Raw genomic sequence first — 16,411 nt, forward strand, 5'->3', positions numbered from 1 at the left:
AATATGTCAAGACACAAGAAAGATTCTTGTAGAGAAAAAAAAAACATAAAAAGGGGCAATAAAGTAGAACAACGTGCGCAGGGGCAGCGAGTTCTTAATAAAACGTTATTCAATTCAATTTAATAGTGAAGAAATGATAGATTACCTGAATTTGTCCCATTGTGGATTCGGGCCTGTAGACTAGGCCCGGCTCGTGGCTTCTCGTGTGGCTAATAATAGAAGGACAGAGCAATACATTATTTCAGCCAGCAACAACAGTGGACGTGTTGTGAGCACTTAATAATTCTAAATATTTTTCTTTTAAAAATTTGCAACATACCAAGAAAACAGCGAAAATTAACATAAGGTTGATTTTCGCTGGTACATTTTATTGGTAAAAAAAGAGAAATAAACGCAAGCAGCCAGAGAAGTAATTTTCTATCAGACATCTAATAACATAATATTATATATTTAAATTCATCCAAGTGATTTGCAATAACTTCCTGAACTCATTACTAAACATATAAATCCCAATGGGAATTTCCTTTGTTCACCTCTCCACAAGGAAAATACTTCATGTGACCTAGAAATAGTTAAGACACTTACTAGTAAAGTTATTAGATACTTACTTGCTCAGCCGAGCCGCCTCACGGCCCATGAAGCTTGAGCACTGCAAGAAGCGGTCGTATATGACATTCTCCATGGGCACTGTGTAGTGGCGCGCGTACGAGTTGTGCAGGCGGCGGAACATGTCTGTACGGAAGGGTCTTAATCAGTGAAAAAAGACGTGTGGCGCTCGGGGACTGCCGCGGTAAAGCTATTGCATAGCATGCCTTCAAGCCACACCTCCGAGCCCGTCGGAGTGGGGAGCGTGAGGTTTTTTCGTTACGGAATTTCTCGATTCGGTCCCCGCGCTCAAGGACCGCGATAGAAGCTATGCAATGGCTTAAAATAGCTTAAAAGTTAATGATAATGGTCCACTAGTATAAAATTGGTCTAAAAGAGAATGCTTATTTGATTATTTTTTATTGAATGCTTAAATGATAACGATACTCAATCTTTTACACTGCTATATATAACACTGTGTCATAATCTTAATATTCTATCTTAGCAATACGAATATCCATGAGTTAAGACGTCAAGTTATAATTTCGTGCATGAGAAGCGGGAACCGAACGCGAAGCATCTACAACACAATATTATACAATATACATACTGTGATTGGCTCGACTCGCGAACCGCTGCCTGTGCACACGCCTGTTGGACCGTGGTGGAGCTTGATCTGGCTGATTGACATTATCACTCGCTCCCTGAGCCTGAGGTGTCTGGGCCTGACTTTCACTCTGTGTCGTGGACTGATTTCCGTTTTCAGTCTGATTTTGTGTCTCATTACCAGTCGGATTCTGGTTTTGGTTCGGTTGATCCTCCGCCTGATCATTTGCAGAATTTGCGGAGGCCGATCCGGAGCCTTGTCCCATGGTGGGTAGGTAGACGTGCATGACGTGAGCCTCGGGCGTGATGCCCGCTAGCCCTTGGCGTATTATAGAGCCCATTACGTGTTGTATGACATCAGCTGTCGATTGAGCTCCGTTCACATGGGTGACGAAGACTGCAAATATTTGTTACATTGAGCGCCAAGAAGCCGATTTGGAATTTGAGGAAAGATGGACGTCACTACTATACATCGAAATAGAGGAAAAAGGATCCGACTATCCAATTTTACAAACCCTAATAAGTAAACGTATATTTATTTTGTTCATAATTACTCTCCATAAACATACAGCGTAAGAGTGAGCTCTTTGTGTAAAAACCCAAGTTTTATGTAAAATTATAAATAAAAACCAATACTCAAAAATGTCCAAAATAATCTAAAGGTATATGTACCTAACCTTATAAGATCATTTGTATAATAAGCTTTTCGAGAACTTAGCCAAATCCAAGAAAACATGAAATACTTTCTTTTTTGCTCCGTAAAAATAGTCAGTAATTATATTATCTACAAGAAAAATCAAATATGAATTAGAATAACGATAAATACTTACTGCTATTGCCATCGTCCACATTTTGTTGATTTCCAGTATAATTTGACTGCGGCTCAGTTCCTCCAGTAACATTAGGTCCAGGAGTAGTACCGCCAGAGCCGTCATCCATATTAACAACGACCTCGAAACCTCCTAACTCACCTGCCCCTAAACCGTTAAACTGGAAATCTAAAACAAAATTTCACCGTAATCGAATCAACACTTACTTAAACCTCAAAACCAAGAATTTTATTTCATTTTCATTTTTCATTTAAATTACAATTACTAAACATATTCTAGAAGGAACATGCATTGTGCAGGATAAAATAAATGACACAAGTTAAATATCTTTAAATAACATTCCATTATAGATGTGTGAACAAATAGTGAAAAAAGAAGCTGAAATAATATTGCATATATAATAATCCATATAATACATTTTTACACTTTCATATAATACACCAAACATCAACCTTAAAAAAAGTATAATCATGATTTTCATTTCCAATTATATTCCTTTGAATCCCCTAATAAGATATAAAGCAACACACGATCAAATATGTCTTATCATTTTACAAGATATCGTCTTTCTTAGGCAAATTTAGCCGTGTACATGCCACATGAAAATACACTAACATTATTGGAACATATTCTTACACATACAAAAACGACATTGTTGTAAGCAGTGGTGGCTCAGCGGTTCAAGGCACCAATTATAACCTGAAAGGTCGTTAATTATCTTTGTCGTGCACAACAACTACGACAACAGTAACTACGAGAGTAACTACGACAACAATTATACACCAACTGATATTGTCTCAATTATGATGTGGAAACTCTGCGCGCCAATTTGGTACAAGTTTAAGGTATTAGGACCATGCTCTTGCAAAATAAACGAAATTTCGACAAAGCTCGAAAAAATAAGGCTCAATATTTGCTTCACTGTATGTAAATGCAATGCCCTTACCCGGCAGCTGCAGTCGCCGGCGCAGTGAGGGAGGGATGGTTTTGCGTACTTCACGCTTCTTAGCCCGTTTGCTTCTTGCTCTCTGAATAATTCTAGCATTTGCATCGCGAATTTGCGATAACAACGAATGGGGGCGATTTTGATAATGATTGTGATGATCATTGTTTGATGTACGCTCTTGTAGAGAACAATTGGCTTTATCGGGACGATGTTTGGACTGAACTTGATGGCTCTGACTGGATCTGTCGGTCGGATTAGACTGACCGCTTTGATTTCGATGGCGAGTCTGATTGCCTTGATTGTTCCGATTACCCGGACGACCACGCTGGGACTGATTATTCCCACTACCTTGGTTGCTGTTTTTTGTACGACTGTTCTGTTGGGTCCGATTACTTCGAGAGCTCTGATTGTTTCGACCTGACGTATGGGGCTGATCATTCTGATTACATTGGCTCCATTGCATTGGATCTGCCTTGGGTGTTATACTTCTCAAGAGCTCAGCTCCATTGTCCTTTTTATCGGTTGTCTGACTGGTTTCTTCAGGCAAAGGGACGTCTTCTATCCGTACTTCGTTTGAAGTATTACTATCCATTGGAACATCATGCTGGTCTGTCTGTTCGTTCTGATCTGATTTATTCTTATCATCTGTCTGGTTATTCTGATCTTTGTCCTCACTTGAGTCATTGCTATTGTTAGACTTCCTCCGTTTTAGTATAATTTTAGCTTGAACAGACTGGTCCACTTGTATATGTGCATGTTTCAACACATTATAAAATCTCATGTGTTGGTCTATTTTATCAACCACAACCTGGGCAGTGTCTGTCGTGGCAACATTATCACTTTTGGGTTCTACAAAAAAAAGGTTTTAGATGCCTTGGGTAAGTTAAAACGAAATAGAAGTACGCACATATTAAATTTATTATAGATCACTTTAATAGAACTCAAATAATTATATTTAATAGAATCGGAAAACTGTATATTTAAAAAAAATTAATACTATGTATGTACTATGTAATATGTATGTATGTTTTGGGAAAACTTGCATTTATCTAGACTAACAAAGTTAGTAAAATTTATAAGGAAATTTGGCACAATAATCGCTGTATATTGCCATTCCTTACCCGACATATCTACTGCATCATTGCAGGTTTCATCATTGGGATTAGTTTGAACTACCATTTGCTCTTCTTGCCCGTATGACTGTGTATTTGTGTTTTTATCATCTGTTTTATCTTGTTCGTCTTCACTGTCTGAGATAATGATCACCTCAACATTTTCATCGCAATCATTGGTATTGCTTCGTTGATTCTCGTTTGCAGGACGTAAGTCATTTATCAAGGGACAGACTTCAGGACTCGATAATGTATTATTCTCTGGATCCACGCATAAGGATACACGTTCATCTACAAATTTGCTTGGCCTAACAGCGACGATATCGTCAACAACAATATTATCGTCATCATCATCATCGTCTATATCTGATATAGGGTCTAGAAGAAAAAGTTCTAAATTATATATATAATTTTTCTTTTGTAACTTATAAAATTTTACGGTATAATTTAAAAATTTATCAAGTTCCATATTCAAAATCTTCTTCTGAGTTGCGGCAAGTTGCACAATAATTATTTTTATTGTGTAGTATTGAGGTTTTTCGCGTAAACAATATTTTGCGTTTCACGTCGCATTTCATATATCCCAACCGCAACTCAGATTGCGCTCTTAGCAGATAAAATCAAATGCAATGTAAAAACGAGAACTTTAAGAACTTTAAGAATGTTTAAAATAGGTAAAATCCAGTTACGAGTTGTTACAATCTACTTTATTTTAATGGTTTAAAGAAGACTTGGCTCATTCATTGTTGGCAACCACCAGAAGAACCACGTGTTGGTCGCGAGTAGACAATAAGTCTTAATTTTCTTCAGATACACAACAGGTCAGAGTAGTGTGTTGATAGAGAGTAATTTCTAAAGATAAAGTTTATCCTTTCTTAAATGGTCCTTTACAAAATTACCGTTTGAAAAGACAGAATGGTGAATTGTGACGTAACACGGAGAGTTGCAATTTCTTCAACAACTCAAATCATCGATTGCTAGGCAAACTTTAACTTTGACATCAGTGCAGATCAATGTACTTTGAAAGAAAGAGTTTGGGAATACGGTACAATGGCGGCAGTTTGTTTACCAATCAAATTGATCCACAGAAACTTGGAAGCTTGCGTTTTTTGTAACTATAATTTTGTAAGGCATGGAAAGCGATCGCAGAGTACACGGCGTTACAATAAAGTATCAATATGTACAAGGTATACCTAAAAAGACATTCCATTGCAAATAGATGTTATTCAATATTAATCATGTGTCACTCAAGGAAAATAGGGTATCATATGAAAGGGCATTATATAGCAAATTTACCCCTAATTAGTGGAAATTAGTCCAGCTATTAATTATTTAATGGATTGAAAAACAATCATATGTGATCACAAAAGGGTTCATTTTTTTAACGAATCTCAGTGGAATGCAAACGAAGGATAATAAATTGTCATGCTATAATATGGGTATTTTTTATATATCCTAAAGTTATGGTTTGGTATAATTCAGATATTAATAAGCATGTGCGAAATGGTACTAAGTATGCAATTTAGTTGATAATTGTGAGTTCAATATTATTTTAACACGCTGTTACTGAACATTTGATTTTAAGCATAGCACAAGGTATATGTTATATATTATACATGAGCTGGTGTTGGTAGTTGATACTTCAACTGTTATTTAACCAAAGGAGACTTTTCAATTACGATAGCTCAAAAAATTAAGTAAAATACGAATCATTATCAACACGTTAACGTTATACCAATAGAACTGTCAAAGTATTGGACGAAAGTGACTGGGGTGATTTTTAATTGTATTAGAATATTTAGACTTACCTTCAAACTCAAACTCAAACATTTATTTATTCAATTAGACTACTTTAAGTAGCACTTTCGAATCGTCATTACATAAGTATTTTTAACAATTACTTCAAATTATGATACCCGTAGAAAAGAACCCCTCCCCTATTTTTAATCTAAGCTTTGTATATGCAAGCCCATTATTCTAGTCTCCTTTAGTTAGACTACCATTCTCGTTCAAATGTGAAGCTAATAAAATCTTAAGCTAATGATTCTTACATAATACCTAATATAATTGCAATCACCATCATATCTAAAATGCTTTTATAACAATTTTTCACGATCCTACTAGAGAAAGAAATCAAATTTACTTAAAACGCTTGTAATATAAGTGGGATAAAATTCAACAACACTATCAAAGAGAAACGCGATGTAGTAAGTTAGACAATAATGGTGGCTAAATATTGTATACAGCATATTGTATTTTACAATGCTGACATTTAACTTATATATCCGTGATGATCTTGGTTGTGATGATGCTAAGTGCGGTTAGTACAAGCTTTTTATAAAATCATGTCATTATTGTGGCAAAAAAAATTGCTAAAATCGGCTGTTAAGAGGCGTATTGTTACTAAATATTATATATTCGATAACCAATGATACTATTCGGCTTGTCTGGGTGCTATACAAAATCTTAAGACAAAACTCAATCCTATGTTCTATGTTAAATAACAAGACACAAATGAAATAACAGAATACTTTAAAGGATTATGAGGCACATTCGTAACTAAATCTAGTAGCACAAAATTGCCTCCTTACCCTGTCGCACGTGATTCAGCACGTCGCGGAAATGATCAACCATCATGAGGCCAATTCGACTCCTCTCACTGTCGTCTCCTTCTCCGCTCGCTTGGTTGTCTTGGTTTCCCGGGGCCTGTTGGTTTCCATCGTTGCCCCCGTTACCTTGGTTTCCGTGCTGGTTTGTGCGCGCGTCTAGGTTTTGGTTTTGCGCTAGGTTCTGGCGTTGTTCCATGTTGCCCAGCATCGCTTCGAATGGGATTGGCACGCGCGTTTCGATCTGCACTTGAACCGTGATAGGATCGTGCACCTCGATGTTTACCGTCGGCTGATTCGGGTTACGGCCCCGCTGCTGGTTTGCCGTAGAGTTTGTCGTTTGATTTTGGTTTTTAGCGTCTCTGCTATTTGTGTTTGTCGATGGATTAGGACCTGAAGCCTGGCCCGGAGTGGCCTGGTCTCCACTTGTGTCGTCGTCGAACTCCGATTCCACTTTTATGTCGTGGTCTGCGCTCATGGCGGGGCCGGAACCTGTGGCCTCGTCTAAATTCATGGCTTGTTCGTCTGATTCTGGTCTTGTGTTGCCAGACGCGTCAGCCCGGTTCGCACCTTGACTCATTTGGGCTCTGCTCGCGGCTGTTGAAGTTAGATTCGAGAATCTGTATTCGTTTGAGTTTTGATGTGAGGATCTGCTTTGACCTTGGTTATTTGAAGCTTGGCTCGAGTTTGCGGATGCGTTATGTGTTCTATGACCGTGGTGGTGCGTCCCAGGGCCGCCACGATGGCCGGGGCGATTTGTTGTCACCACGTTTACATGAGCCTGAAAAAGATATGAATGGTCAATAGCCTCGTGAGTTCGTAATGTAAATGATTCTTAATTGGTATGATGTCTTGAAATATCATTTAATCCATACTAATATTATAAATGCGAAAGTAACTCTGTCTGTCTGTCTGTCTGTTACTCAATCACGCCTAAACTACTGAACCAATTTGCATGAAATTTGATATAGAGATATTTTGATACCCGAGAAAGGACATAGGCTACTTTTTATTGCGAAATATTATGTACCACGGGCGAAGCCGGGGCGAACCGCTAGTTTTCTATAAATCTACACTATTATCATTTTCACGTCTCAGAAACGGCGCTATATTTCTGGGGGTGCAGAACTAAAAAAATGTTCGGAAACGTGGGCGATCAATAATTTTAATTTGGATCAGATAAAAAGAAATGCGTCTAATGGAAAATGTGTATAAGCTTAATTGACAGAAGATTTCCATTTATATTTCTACATTATAACACTAGAATAGAACTTTTAATTAAGGTATTTTCTTTATTAATAATGCTTGTTTATTCAATCATCAAAATGATTAACATATAAATTAAAGACCCTCCCAAGTTTATTGTTTATGGCAACACTTTCAAACACTTGAAATATTCACAGAACACAATAGAGTATGTATTTATTAAAAAAAAACAAGAATAATTATTATCGCCACTAAAGGTTCCGTACAAATAAGCTATTTTTTATGAACCTTTTGATTCGCAATATTGTTTGTTATATTTCGTTTCGAGCATTTTGTATGAAAGCTATTTTTTTATTCATATTTTTTGTATTTGTCGTTACAGTGGCGACAGAAAATACATTTTCCCTGAAAATTTTAATCAAAATACCGCGTTTCACGATTGATAAAATTACTATGTGAGTACTTATTACTTATTTATTATATTTGATGTGTTTTTAGTTTATATTTAACAGCATTTGAACATGTTTTATACACAGGAAATCTTATTGAATAATAACGATAATAATTTAATAAAAATAAAATGTTGATAAAAAAATAAAATTTTTATTTTCTTTGGAACTTGGAACACTAACACATTACAAAATCAAGTGCGACAAAGATTTAATTTTAGCGGAATGTGAATTCTGTTAAATTGAACTGAACTATTTTTGTTATTGGATCGCAATTGGTTAACATTTAACTAAAATATCATATTTGAGGCCCAGGAGACATTAACTAAGTGTCGTGTTACGTGTCATTGAGTGTCTGAAAATTGGTTGGGAGATAGGTAGAGAGTTAAGCAAAAAAAATGATTCTTTCATTTGATACTAATATAAGTAATTGAATCAAGATGTTATTACAATATATTTTTTTTTATATTTAAGGGGAAGAAGCCTTCAAAAGAATAGAAATATGAAATGGAGGAGAATATTATTAAACCATTTTCTATTCACCATCGAAAAGTAGAAATTTCAACAAACAGAAAGCTCGCCAAGTTTTTGAAAAAAACTGATTTTTTTTTCACGGGTAAATTTCCATTTAAAATTAGGGTATTTTATAATATAAACAAAAAATAAATATTTCAATTCAAATTAATTCCAGTGTATTTGAGACATAAAAAAAAACAAGTTTTCACTAAATTTCGTGAAAAAATAAAGCGTTTTGTAAATGAAAAAATGGAAAAAAACTTTCGAACGATCTCGATAGAACCGATTTCACCAAGATGGCGGTCGCGGGATGTAAGCCTAATCTTTAAAAAGATGGCACATGCACAACGCCAGCCCCGTCCATTACAAAATGGCGGCCGCGGAACGCTAGCATAGCCTATAGCGAGATTGAGGCTGCGCGATGCCGGCCTTGCTCATTCCAAATGGCGGCCCCGGTATACAAGCTTAGCCCATAACTATATTGAGGTTACGCGAACCCAGTTTGTCCATATCAAAATGACGGTCGCGGCATGCAAGCCTAGCCTTTTACAAAATGGCGCATGCGCGACGCCAGGGTCCATTACAAAATGGCGGCCGCGGTATGCAAACTTAAGCCAGAACAAAATGGCGGCCGCGAAATGCAAGCCCTCGCCATATGAATTTTAAATTGAGCTAATACTAATCCGACATACACGTCAAAAAAAATTGCAATCTTTAATTTAAATTTTCGATAGACTTTATTTTGAATTATTCATCCTACTAATATTAGGAATGCGAAAGATTGTGAGTATTGGCGGAAGTATGTTACTCTTGTACGAAAAAGCTACTGTTCGGATTTAAATGAAACTTTATAGGTTATATTATATAAAAATAACACAAGAGGTATAAATATAGTGATTTTTCCCGCGGGTTCGCCGGCGGATGAAACCGCGCAGAATACCTATTACTTACTTTGAGGGAATCTGAGCTCACTGCGGCGCGAATCGTGTCAGGGAAAGGTTGAACACCTCCACAGGAAAACACCGTCAAATAGTATGCTACTAAAAACTAAGTAACTATGACTTCTATTGTAATTCGCGCGAAGAGTTGGAGACTTCGAGAGCGCCCATCGTTTTCCTCATCTTTGATCTCCTTCAGCAATCCAGTCTGTTTTCATTTACTATTAAAAGCAAAAAAATCCTTACCTTTGCAATGTGCATGGGCGATGTTGATCGCGTTCCACCAGGCAGACCGCAATGTTGTTTGCCGGCTCTAGAATAAAAGTAACAACAATCACTTACATGAAGTGGTGACAATGGTCGATTCTCGACGAGCATCTCAGACGTGAGTCGGGATCCATTGTGGGACAGTAGCAAGTTGAAGTCGCTCAAAAGATGGTGTGCGTGGCTGAGGTTGTGGAACACCGCTCGAACCTTGTCCGCTAGCCGCTGGCGGCGTTGCAGGGTACGCTCGCTCAACGTGATCTGAAAAAAAATGTTAGTTAAAAATATCGCAATTGCATCGTATTTCAAAAAAAGTCAGTTAATTTTTTTTAAGTAAAACAACAAAGAAAATAAAAAAAGTCAGTTAATTTTTTTTAAGTAAAACAACAAAGAAAATAAATTTCCAATGTTATAAATGTTCACAACAATCGCAAAAGCAGTTTCCCCAAGATAATCGCAAAACTGTATAAAAACAAAGAAACTTCTTCAAACAACAAAGAGACTTCGCTTCGATATGGTATCCAAGCAAACAACTCGATCGCTATTAGAAACACCAAGAACAACAAAAAAATATTAAAATCAAATTGTCGCAACGATCTACTAATATTATTACACAAAAGTACGAGGCACAAGAAAGAGTCCGTGTGTACCGGAAAACAAACGAAAACAAATTACCTTCCAATAAATCACCAGAGCAAATGGCGTTGCAACGCTTTACTGCAACAGGTAGCACTAGGACGCAAGCCCGGAGACGAATGGGAGAGCGCTACTGCCTATAGCCTACACACTACGATAGCTGTTTACTGCGCAAGTGTGAGGCGGCTGTGTGCATGTAGTGGTGCGACGTTTATTCGTTTTTGTTTATTTTATTAATATATAATAATGGTTTATCATATAAAAAATACGACCATTCAAATGCATTAAGTTCGAGGGGCGATAAAGTTTTTTAAATTAAAAATTAAAACAATGAAACCACCGAAATTATAACATGCGCTCTTTTAGGGTCGCGTTTTAAAAAAAAATAATTTTAAGACGAATGTTGTAACTCATATAGCATATTTAGTTCTCTCCAAAAACACGAACGTAAACTAACAAAAGCGTCGCATCTCCATGGCAACGAAGCAAGTGAACCATATACTTATAGGTTTAGCTAAGATTTGTACGCGCCTCTGTTCATTCTCAGTGTAAATGCCAAGCCGATAGCACGAGAAATCCCTATCCCTATCCTTAAAAGAAGATCCTCTTCAAAGCCTTTTTAACCTTATTTCTATTGTTTGTTTCAAAGCTGTCGACGTACAAGTAATTATCTAAATAGTTTCGTAATTAGATATCAAACGATTATTTAGTCAAAACCAATTATGGAGACCTCCAAAGTATAAATAAAAATTCCTAAATATCTGTATAATAAATTCAAAACGTAAAATATTTTAAAACATAAAAGTTCTTAAGTGCGTATATAGAGCAAGATGGGTCAGCGAGGCTGGTGCACCGATCGATGTCTCAGTGCACGCAACATTTCATTTTACAGCGCGCAGGTAATCAATAAAATCTGGGGCTCATAATTCCATGTAACAGTGGGATGAGTCGGTTGCCTAGGGCTTGCTGCAAGTCTATAAATAGACCTGTATCATAGCGTCGACTCGAAACTATTGATTGCATCTCTCGGTGCCGACAATTGCAAAGAATAAACATAAAATTTTCCTTTAAAATTATCCTAACGTTATAAAATATGATGACCACTGGGTTTTTACCAATTTAATCATCTAAATATGCCAAAATCATTGCTTTTGATACTAATCTTTATGATTATTAATGCTTTCGGGAAGGTAAAAAATTATATGTTTTGTTCATTGACCCATATATTTACTTTTAGCCTAACTTTTGGCTAAGTGCACGCCACGTAAGCCCTCTTAAGATATCTGTCGTCTCACTGCACCGATTGATATTTTTTGGCAGTTCGTAAATTTTACGTTCTTAATATTCTTTAGCAAAATACTTCCAACTTATTTAATATAATACTTTTTTATGGATTTTTTAAAAAGCGGTTTTATATAACTTCGTATTATTAGAACTACATAGGAAAGAAGGCAGTTTATACTGAATTCAACACAGAAGAATTCTATGTTCCTTCATCCAGACACAATCCTTTTTCAACTTAGTGAATATGATAACAATGTAACACTCCCGTATAAGAAATGATGAAATACAAAAAAAAATATATAGGACACAGACGCAGACGGGACTAACAGCTAATTAGTTATAAGAATTAAACTTTCCTGGCGCCCGAACAGTAACTGTCCTGCTGTTCATTTGTGACACATCATTTTGATCATCTCATTTTTATAAGTGAAGATTAAATTAAATAATTTATTAAATGAATCTAAAATGATAAGAGAATTTTATTAAAATCGGTTAAGTGCGAGTCGGACTCGCGTCACACGGTTCCGTACAAATCAGCAATTTTTGTATGAAATTAAAAGTTAATTTAGAAAATATGTAAATTTTCAGTGATTACCCACATTTTGGAATAATTACGCGAGTTTAGGTGTTATTTGATAAAATATAAGAATCTCAAAACTAATCGGTTCGTATAAAGTCTAGACTCAAGATAATTACTAGTTTGTATAATGACATGTTGACACAACCGCACTAGTACATTGAATAAAACAAAGTCACAAACTGTAATGGCGCCCGGTTGGTAGCCATGTTAGGAATATACAGTACTCCCAAACTGATAATGCGCATAGAAAAATTCGTCACTGTTCGGCAACTGTCATATTCCCCGAGCCTCCAAAGATGATATGTATATAGAGTGATTAAATGTATTTTCTTCATGCATAGTTTATTGGAATTATGAGTTTTATTGTGATTTTATGGTAAGAGAGAAAAGTAACGAAATTTGTTCCGATAATTCAATGTACTAATATAGCGAGGATAAGCCACACGATTCCGAATATATATTTGTTGTATTGATTTACTTGGAAATTTCTATACTTAGAACTATTAAAGTGTCTTACTGAAGCTGGCGTGATGATGGATGTATGTAAGGTTAAAGTAAGACAGGAAGTTTATATTTTAAAACTATTTTCAAACACTGATTTACATTTACATTGTAGAAATCTAATCATTAAAATATCAGTCCAAAGGATTTTCTGAATCAGGGATTATCTCTATTTCTGATATCGTAGAATGATCAAAACTTTAATTATGCTCTTATTAACTTTCACTTTCCCCAATGCTATCTGCAACCTGTGTAAATAATCATTTTATCGGAAAATTCAACTTTGAAACAAAACTAAGAACTAAGAAGGGTATGTAACAGAAGCTCTATATAATTCCATACAGAGATAATACGTGCGATCACCGCCAAAATATAAAGACGACTGACGGATTTTTGAGTTTTTTGACTGACAGGCTACCGTCACCTACCGCCCGAATTGTTTTCGATTGTGTATGACTCTGAATTGACTCCTATTTCTTTCGAACAAGGTGCAAGATGCAAGTGCTTTTTTTAGGGCACTTAAGATTCAATGATTCGGGGTAATTCGGGTGTTTTTGGAAATACGATAATGAGCGAAGATCTGCATGCGCATTATTAATTTTGGAGTACTGTAATTATATTTTAGTAATTCCATGTTGTAAGAGATGGCAGATAAAGAGAAAGAGACGCCATATTGCACCTTCCTTTTAAGTGTTAGAGCGGAAAACCAAGCTGGTTGTTCGATTGAGGGTAAATGAGCACCACCACCCAACATTTGCCTAAGTAGGGATTTTGCAAAAGCCCACTCTAGGGCCTCATTAAATGCGTTGCACTCTTAAGTGACAATTTATTATTATACACATCAATATTTGCAGAATTAGGACCTTTGCAATTGCCCACTCTAGGACCTAAATAAGTAAGTTGGTCACTCCAAAGTGACAATATATACCGCACATCAACATTTGTAGAAATAGGCCCAAAAGTGGGGAAATCTTCCAAGGATACCCACCCTAGTACCTAAGTAAATGAGTGACCACTCTAAAGTGACAATTTACAAGAAAACAAAAAGAAACGACCATGTGCATGGGTACAAAGGAATGGCAACGGTAGGATCCAAAACTGTCATTTCCTGTAAAACACATGTTTATGTACAACAGTTCTCACGTTGGAATCATATCATGTAAAGGACCTAAGTTAATCCGTCGCACACTAAACTGACAATCTACAAAGAAACAATTGTACGTACAATAAAGGAATGAGAACAGCAGAGTAATCAAAACTGGCATTTCCTGTAAAAACACACGTTTATATACAAGAGTACTCACCGTCGGATCGTTCGCCTCTCGCAGGCACATCATGTACCGCTCCCTGTACGGCTCGAACTGCTCCTCAAGGAAGCGTAACTGGTCCGAGAGGTCCGCGAGGTCTTCAGGCCGCGAGTACGCCTCGTTCCTGGCCCTGGTGAGGAGGTTTGTGGTTAAGACTTTATATGAAAAATTGATGAAAATATGGGATAGTTTAAGAAATTATACTTATATGTAAAATTTACGGTGAAAATCAGTCATAATAAATGCTACATCTGGTACCTCGTCTGCTAATTTTAAGAATCATTGATTTTTTATGCGTTTTTTTAAATCACTAAGTGTGACATACGTTTGATTTAATATATTCGAACTAGTTAAATATTATTTTATTATTGAATTAAGAAACATCGTTGTTTTCGACAACGTCGATAAAAATAAGCTCTAATTAGCGCAAAAGGATTAAAAAAATAAATGTAACAAAATTCCCTGTTTATTTTTTATGAAAACAATTCCATCGCGATAAAAATAACCAAGGACTTACAAAACAGATTACTGCCTGGCAACAATTATATTGCTAGGCTATAAGAACCAATTTAATCGATTCGCGATACTCTTGTATACAATTATACAGTACTTGAATTATGAAAGTATTAAAAGCGAAAAGTCAAATGATTTTTATCGTACAAATTGCGATATTTAAGCAATGGACCGTACGAAGACATTTTCATAATAATATGCAATGGGCAGCTCAACTGACACAACAATTGCATATGTTTTAGAAAATCTTATGTGGAAGATCAGTTACCTATTTTTGAACATAACTATATCCTGCCAAATATAAGTTTGTTTTATATTCTTAATGGAATCGATCTACTTAACAAATTATCTAGATATGGCCAAGAATAAAATAGTTTTTTTTTTTTACATATTATAGATGAGATTATTAATCCAAATAAATTTTAATATAACAACGGGTTATCAACTTACCTGTCTAGATAGGGTCCATATGCTTCTTCCTGTAGGAAACGAAATTATAAAATTAAAAAATGAGTAGAAAATATAAAAGAAAGTAAGTAAGTAATTACAAAAGAAACTATTGAAGTGCCTAGTGACAGGTAAAATCGTTCAATAGCAATGGATAAACAACATAATCCGTAAAATCTTCGCGTTGCTAAGCTACTTGTAGATAAGTGGGTGTCCATTAATTAATTCTTCATGGCCCAGTCTTCGATTCGTTATTTATCAAAGAGGCACGAGAAAATTATATCCAAATTATATTGCGTATATTATAGAATCTATAATATAAAAATGAATCGCAAAATGTGTTGGCAAGCGCATAACTCGAGAACGGCTGAACCGATTTCGATAATTCTTTTTTTATTATATTCCTTGAAGTACGAGGATGGTTCTTATGTAGATAAAACGTAAATATGTACCACGGGCGAAGCCAGGGCGGACCGCTGGTCAGTAATAAAATAATGGAACTCCAAAGTTTTACAAAAAAAAAGATATTACTTTTGACAAACTAAATTACAGAAGCAAGTATATCTCATGTGTTATAAAACACCACAGCAAAGTATCATCAAAATCTGTCTAGTGATTTCCGTGTGAAAGAGTATGTAACAAATGAAAAAGAATTAAAAAAAAGGTAACTCACCTCATCTGATTCTTCGCTGTCACTTTCGCTATCAGGTGTATCCTAGGAAATATTTTGTATAATTAAGTAATGTCTTTTCAATTAACAATCAATCAACACTTCTACACTTACATTATAAAGAGGAAATATTTTTATGTTTGTTTGTTTGTATTCAATAAGTTCCAATAGTACCTACTGGATCGATTTTAATGATTTTTTCGAAAACATGTGTAGTGTGTACCCAACTCATGTACCTATGGGATGAAGTCTTCGGCGCGAAAGTAAGATAAATAACGACAACTTAATGATGTTACATAATATATTTTCGTTTTATCATAAATCCCTAACCATGCTAATTCTTCTATAACTACAGCTAGGCATTAGCCTAGTAGCCTGTAGTTATTCTGTTAATTGTAGACTTAATAATTTATCA

General features: G+C 35.7%; 1 protein-coding gene across 3 annotated transcripts in view; it reads right to left on the bottom strand.

Moving 5' to 3' along the window:
* Nucleotides 1–16,411, bottom strand: part of LOC123705000 — a 70,210-nt gene that overhangs the window by 15,751 nt on the left and 38,048 nt on the right. For 2 of the 3 annotated variants that reach the window (XM_045653536.1, XM_045653538.1), the window contains exons 6-14: nucleotides 16,000–16,041; nucleotides 15,330–15,358; nucleotides 14,364–14,496; nucleotides 10,137–10,319; nucleotides 6,671–7,466; nucleotides 2,022–2,189; nucleotides 1,196–1,588; nucleotides 609–732; nucleotides 146–224 (exon numbers count right to left, since the gene is read on the bottom strand). In XM_045653536.1, coding sequence (XP_045509492.1) covers nucleotides 146–224; nucleotides 609–732; nucleotides 1,196–1,588; nucleotides 2,022–2,189; nucleotides 6,671–7,466; nucleotides 10,137–10,319; nucleotides 14,364–14,496; nucleotides 15,330–15,358; nucleotides 16,000–16,041 — 1,947 coding nt within the window. The remainder of the gene's footprint in view (nucleotides 1–145; nucleotides 225–608; nucleotides 733–1,195; nucleotides 1,589–2,021; nucleotides 2,190–6,670; nucleotides 7,467–10,136; nucleotides 10,320–14,363; nucleotides 14,497–15,329; nucleotides 15,359–15,999; nucleotides 16,042–16,411) is intronic. The other variant, XM_045653537.1, reaches the window with a different exon arrangement.

This window comes from Colias croceus, chromosome Z (assembly GCF_905220415.1).
Source record: "Colias croceus chromosome Z, ilColCroc2.1".
NCBI lineage: Eukaryota > Metazoa > Arthropoda > Insecta > Lepidoptera > Pieridae > Colias > Colias croceus.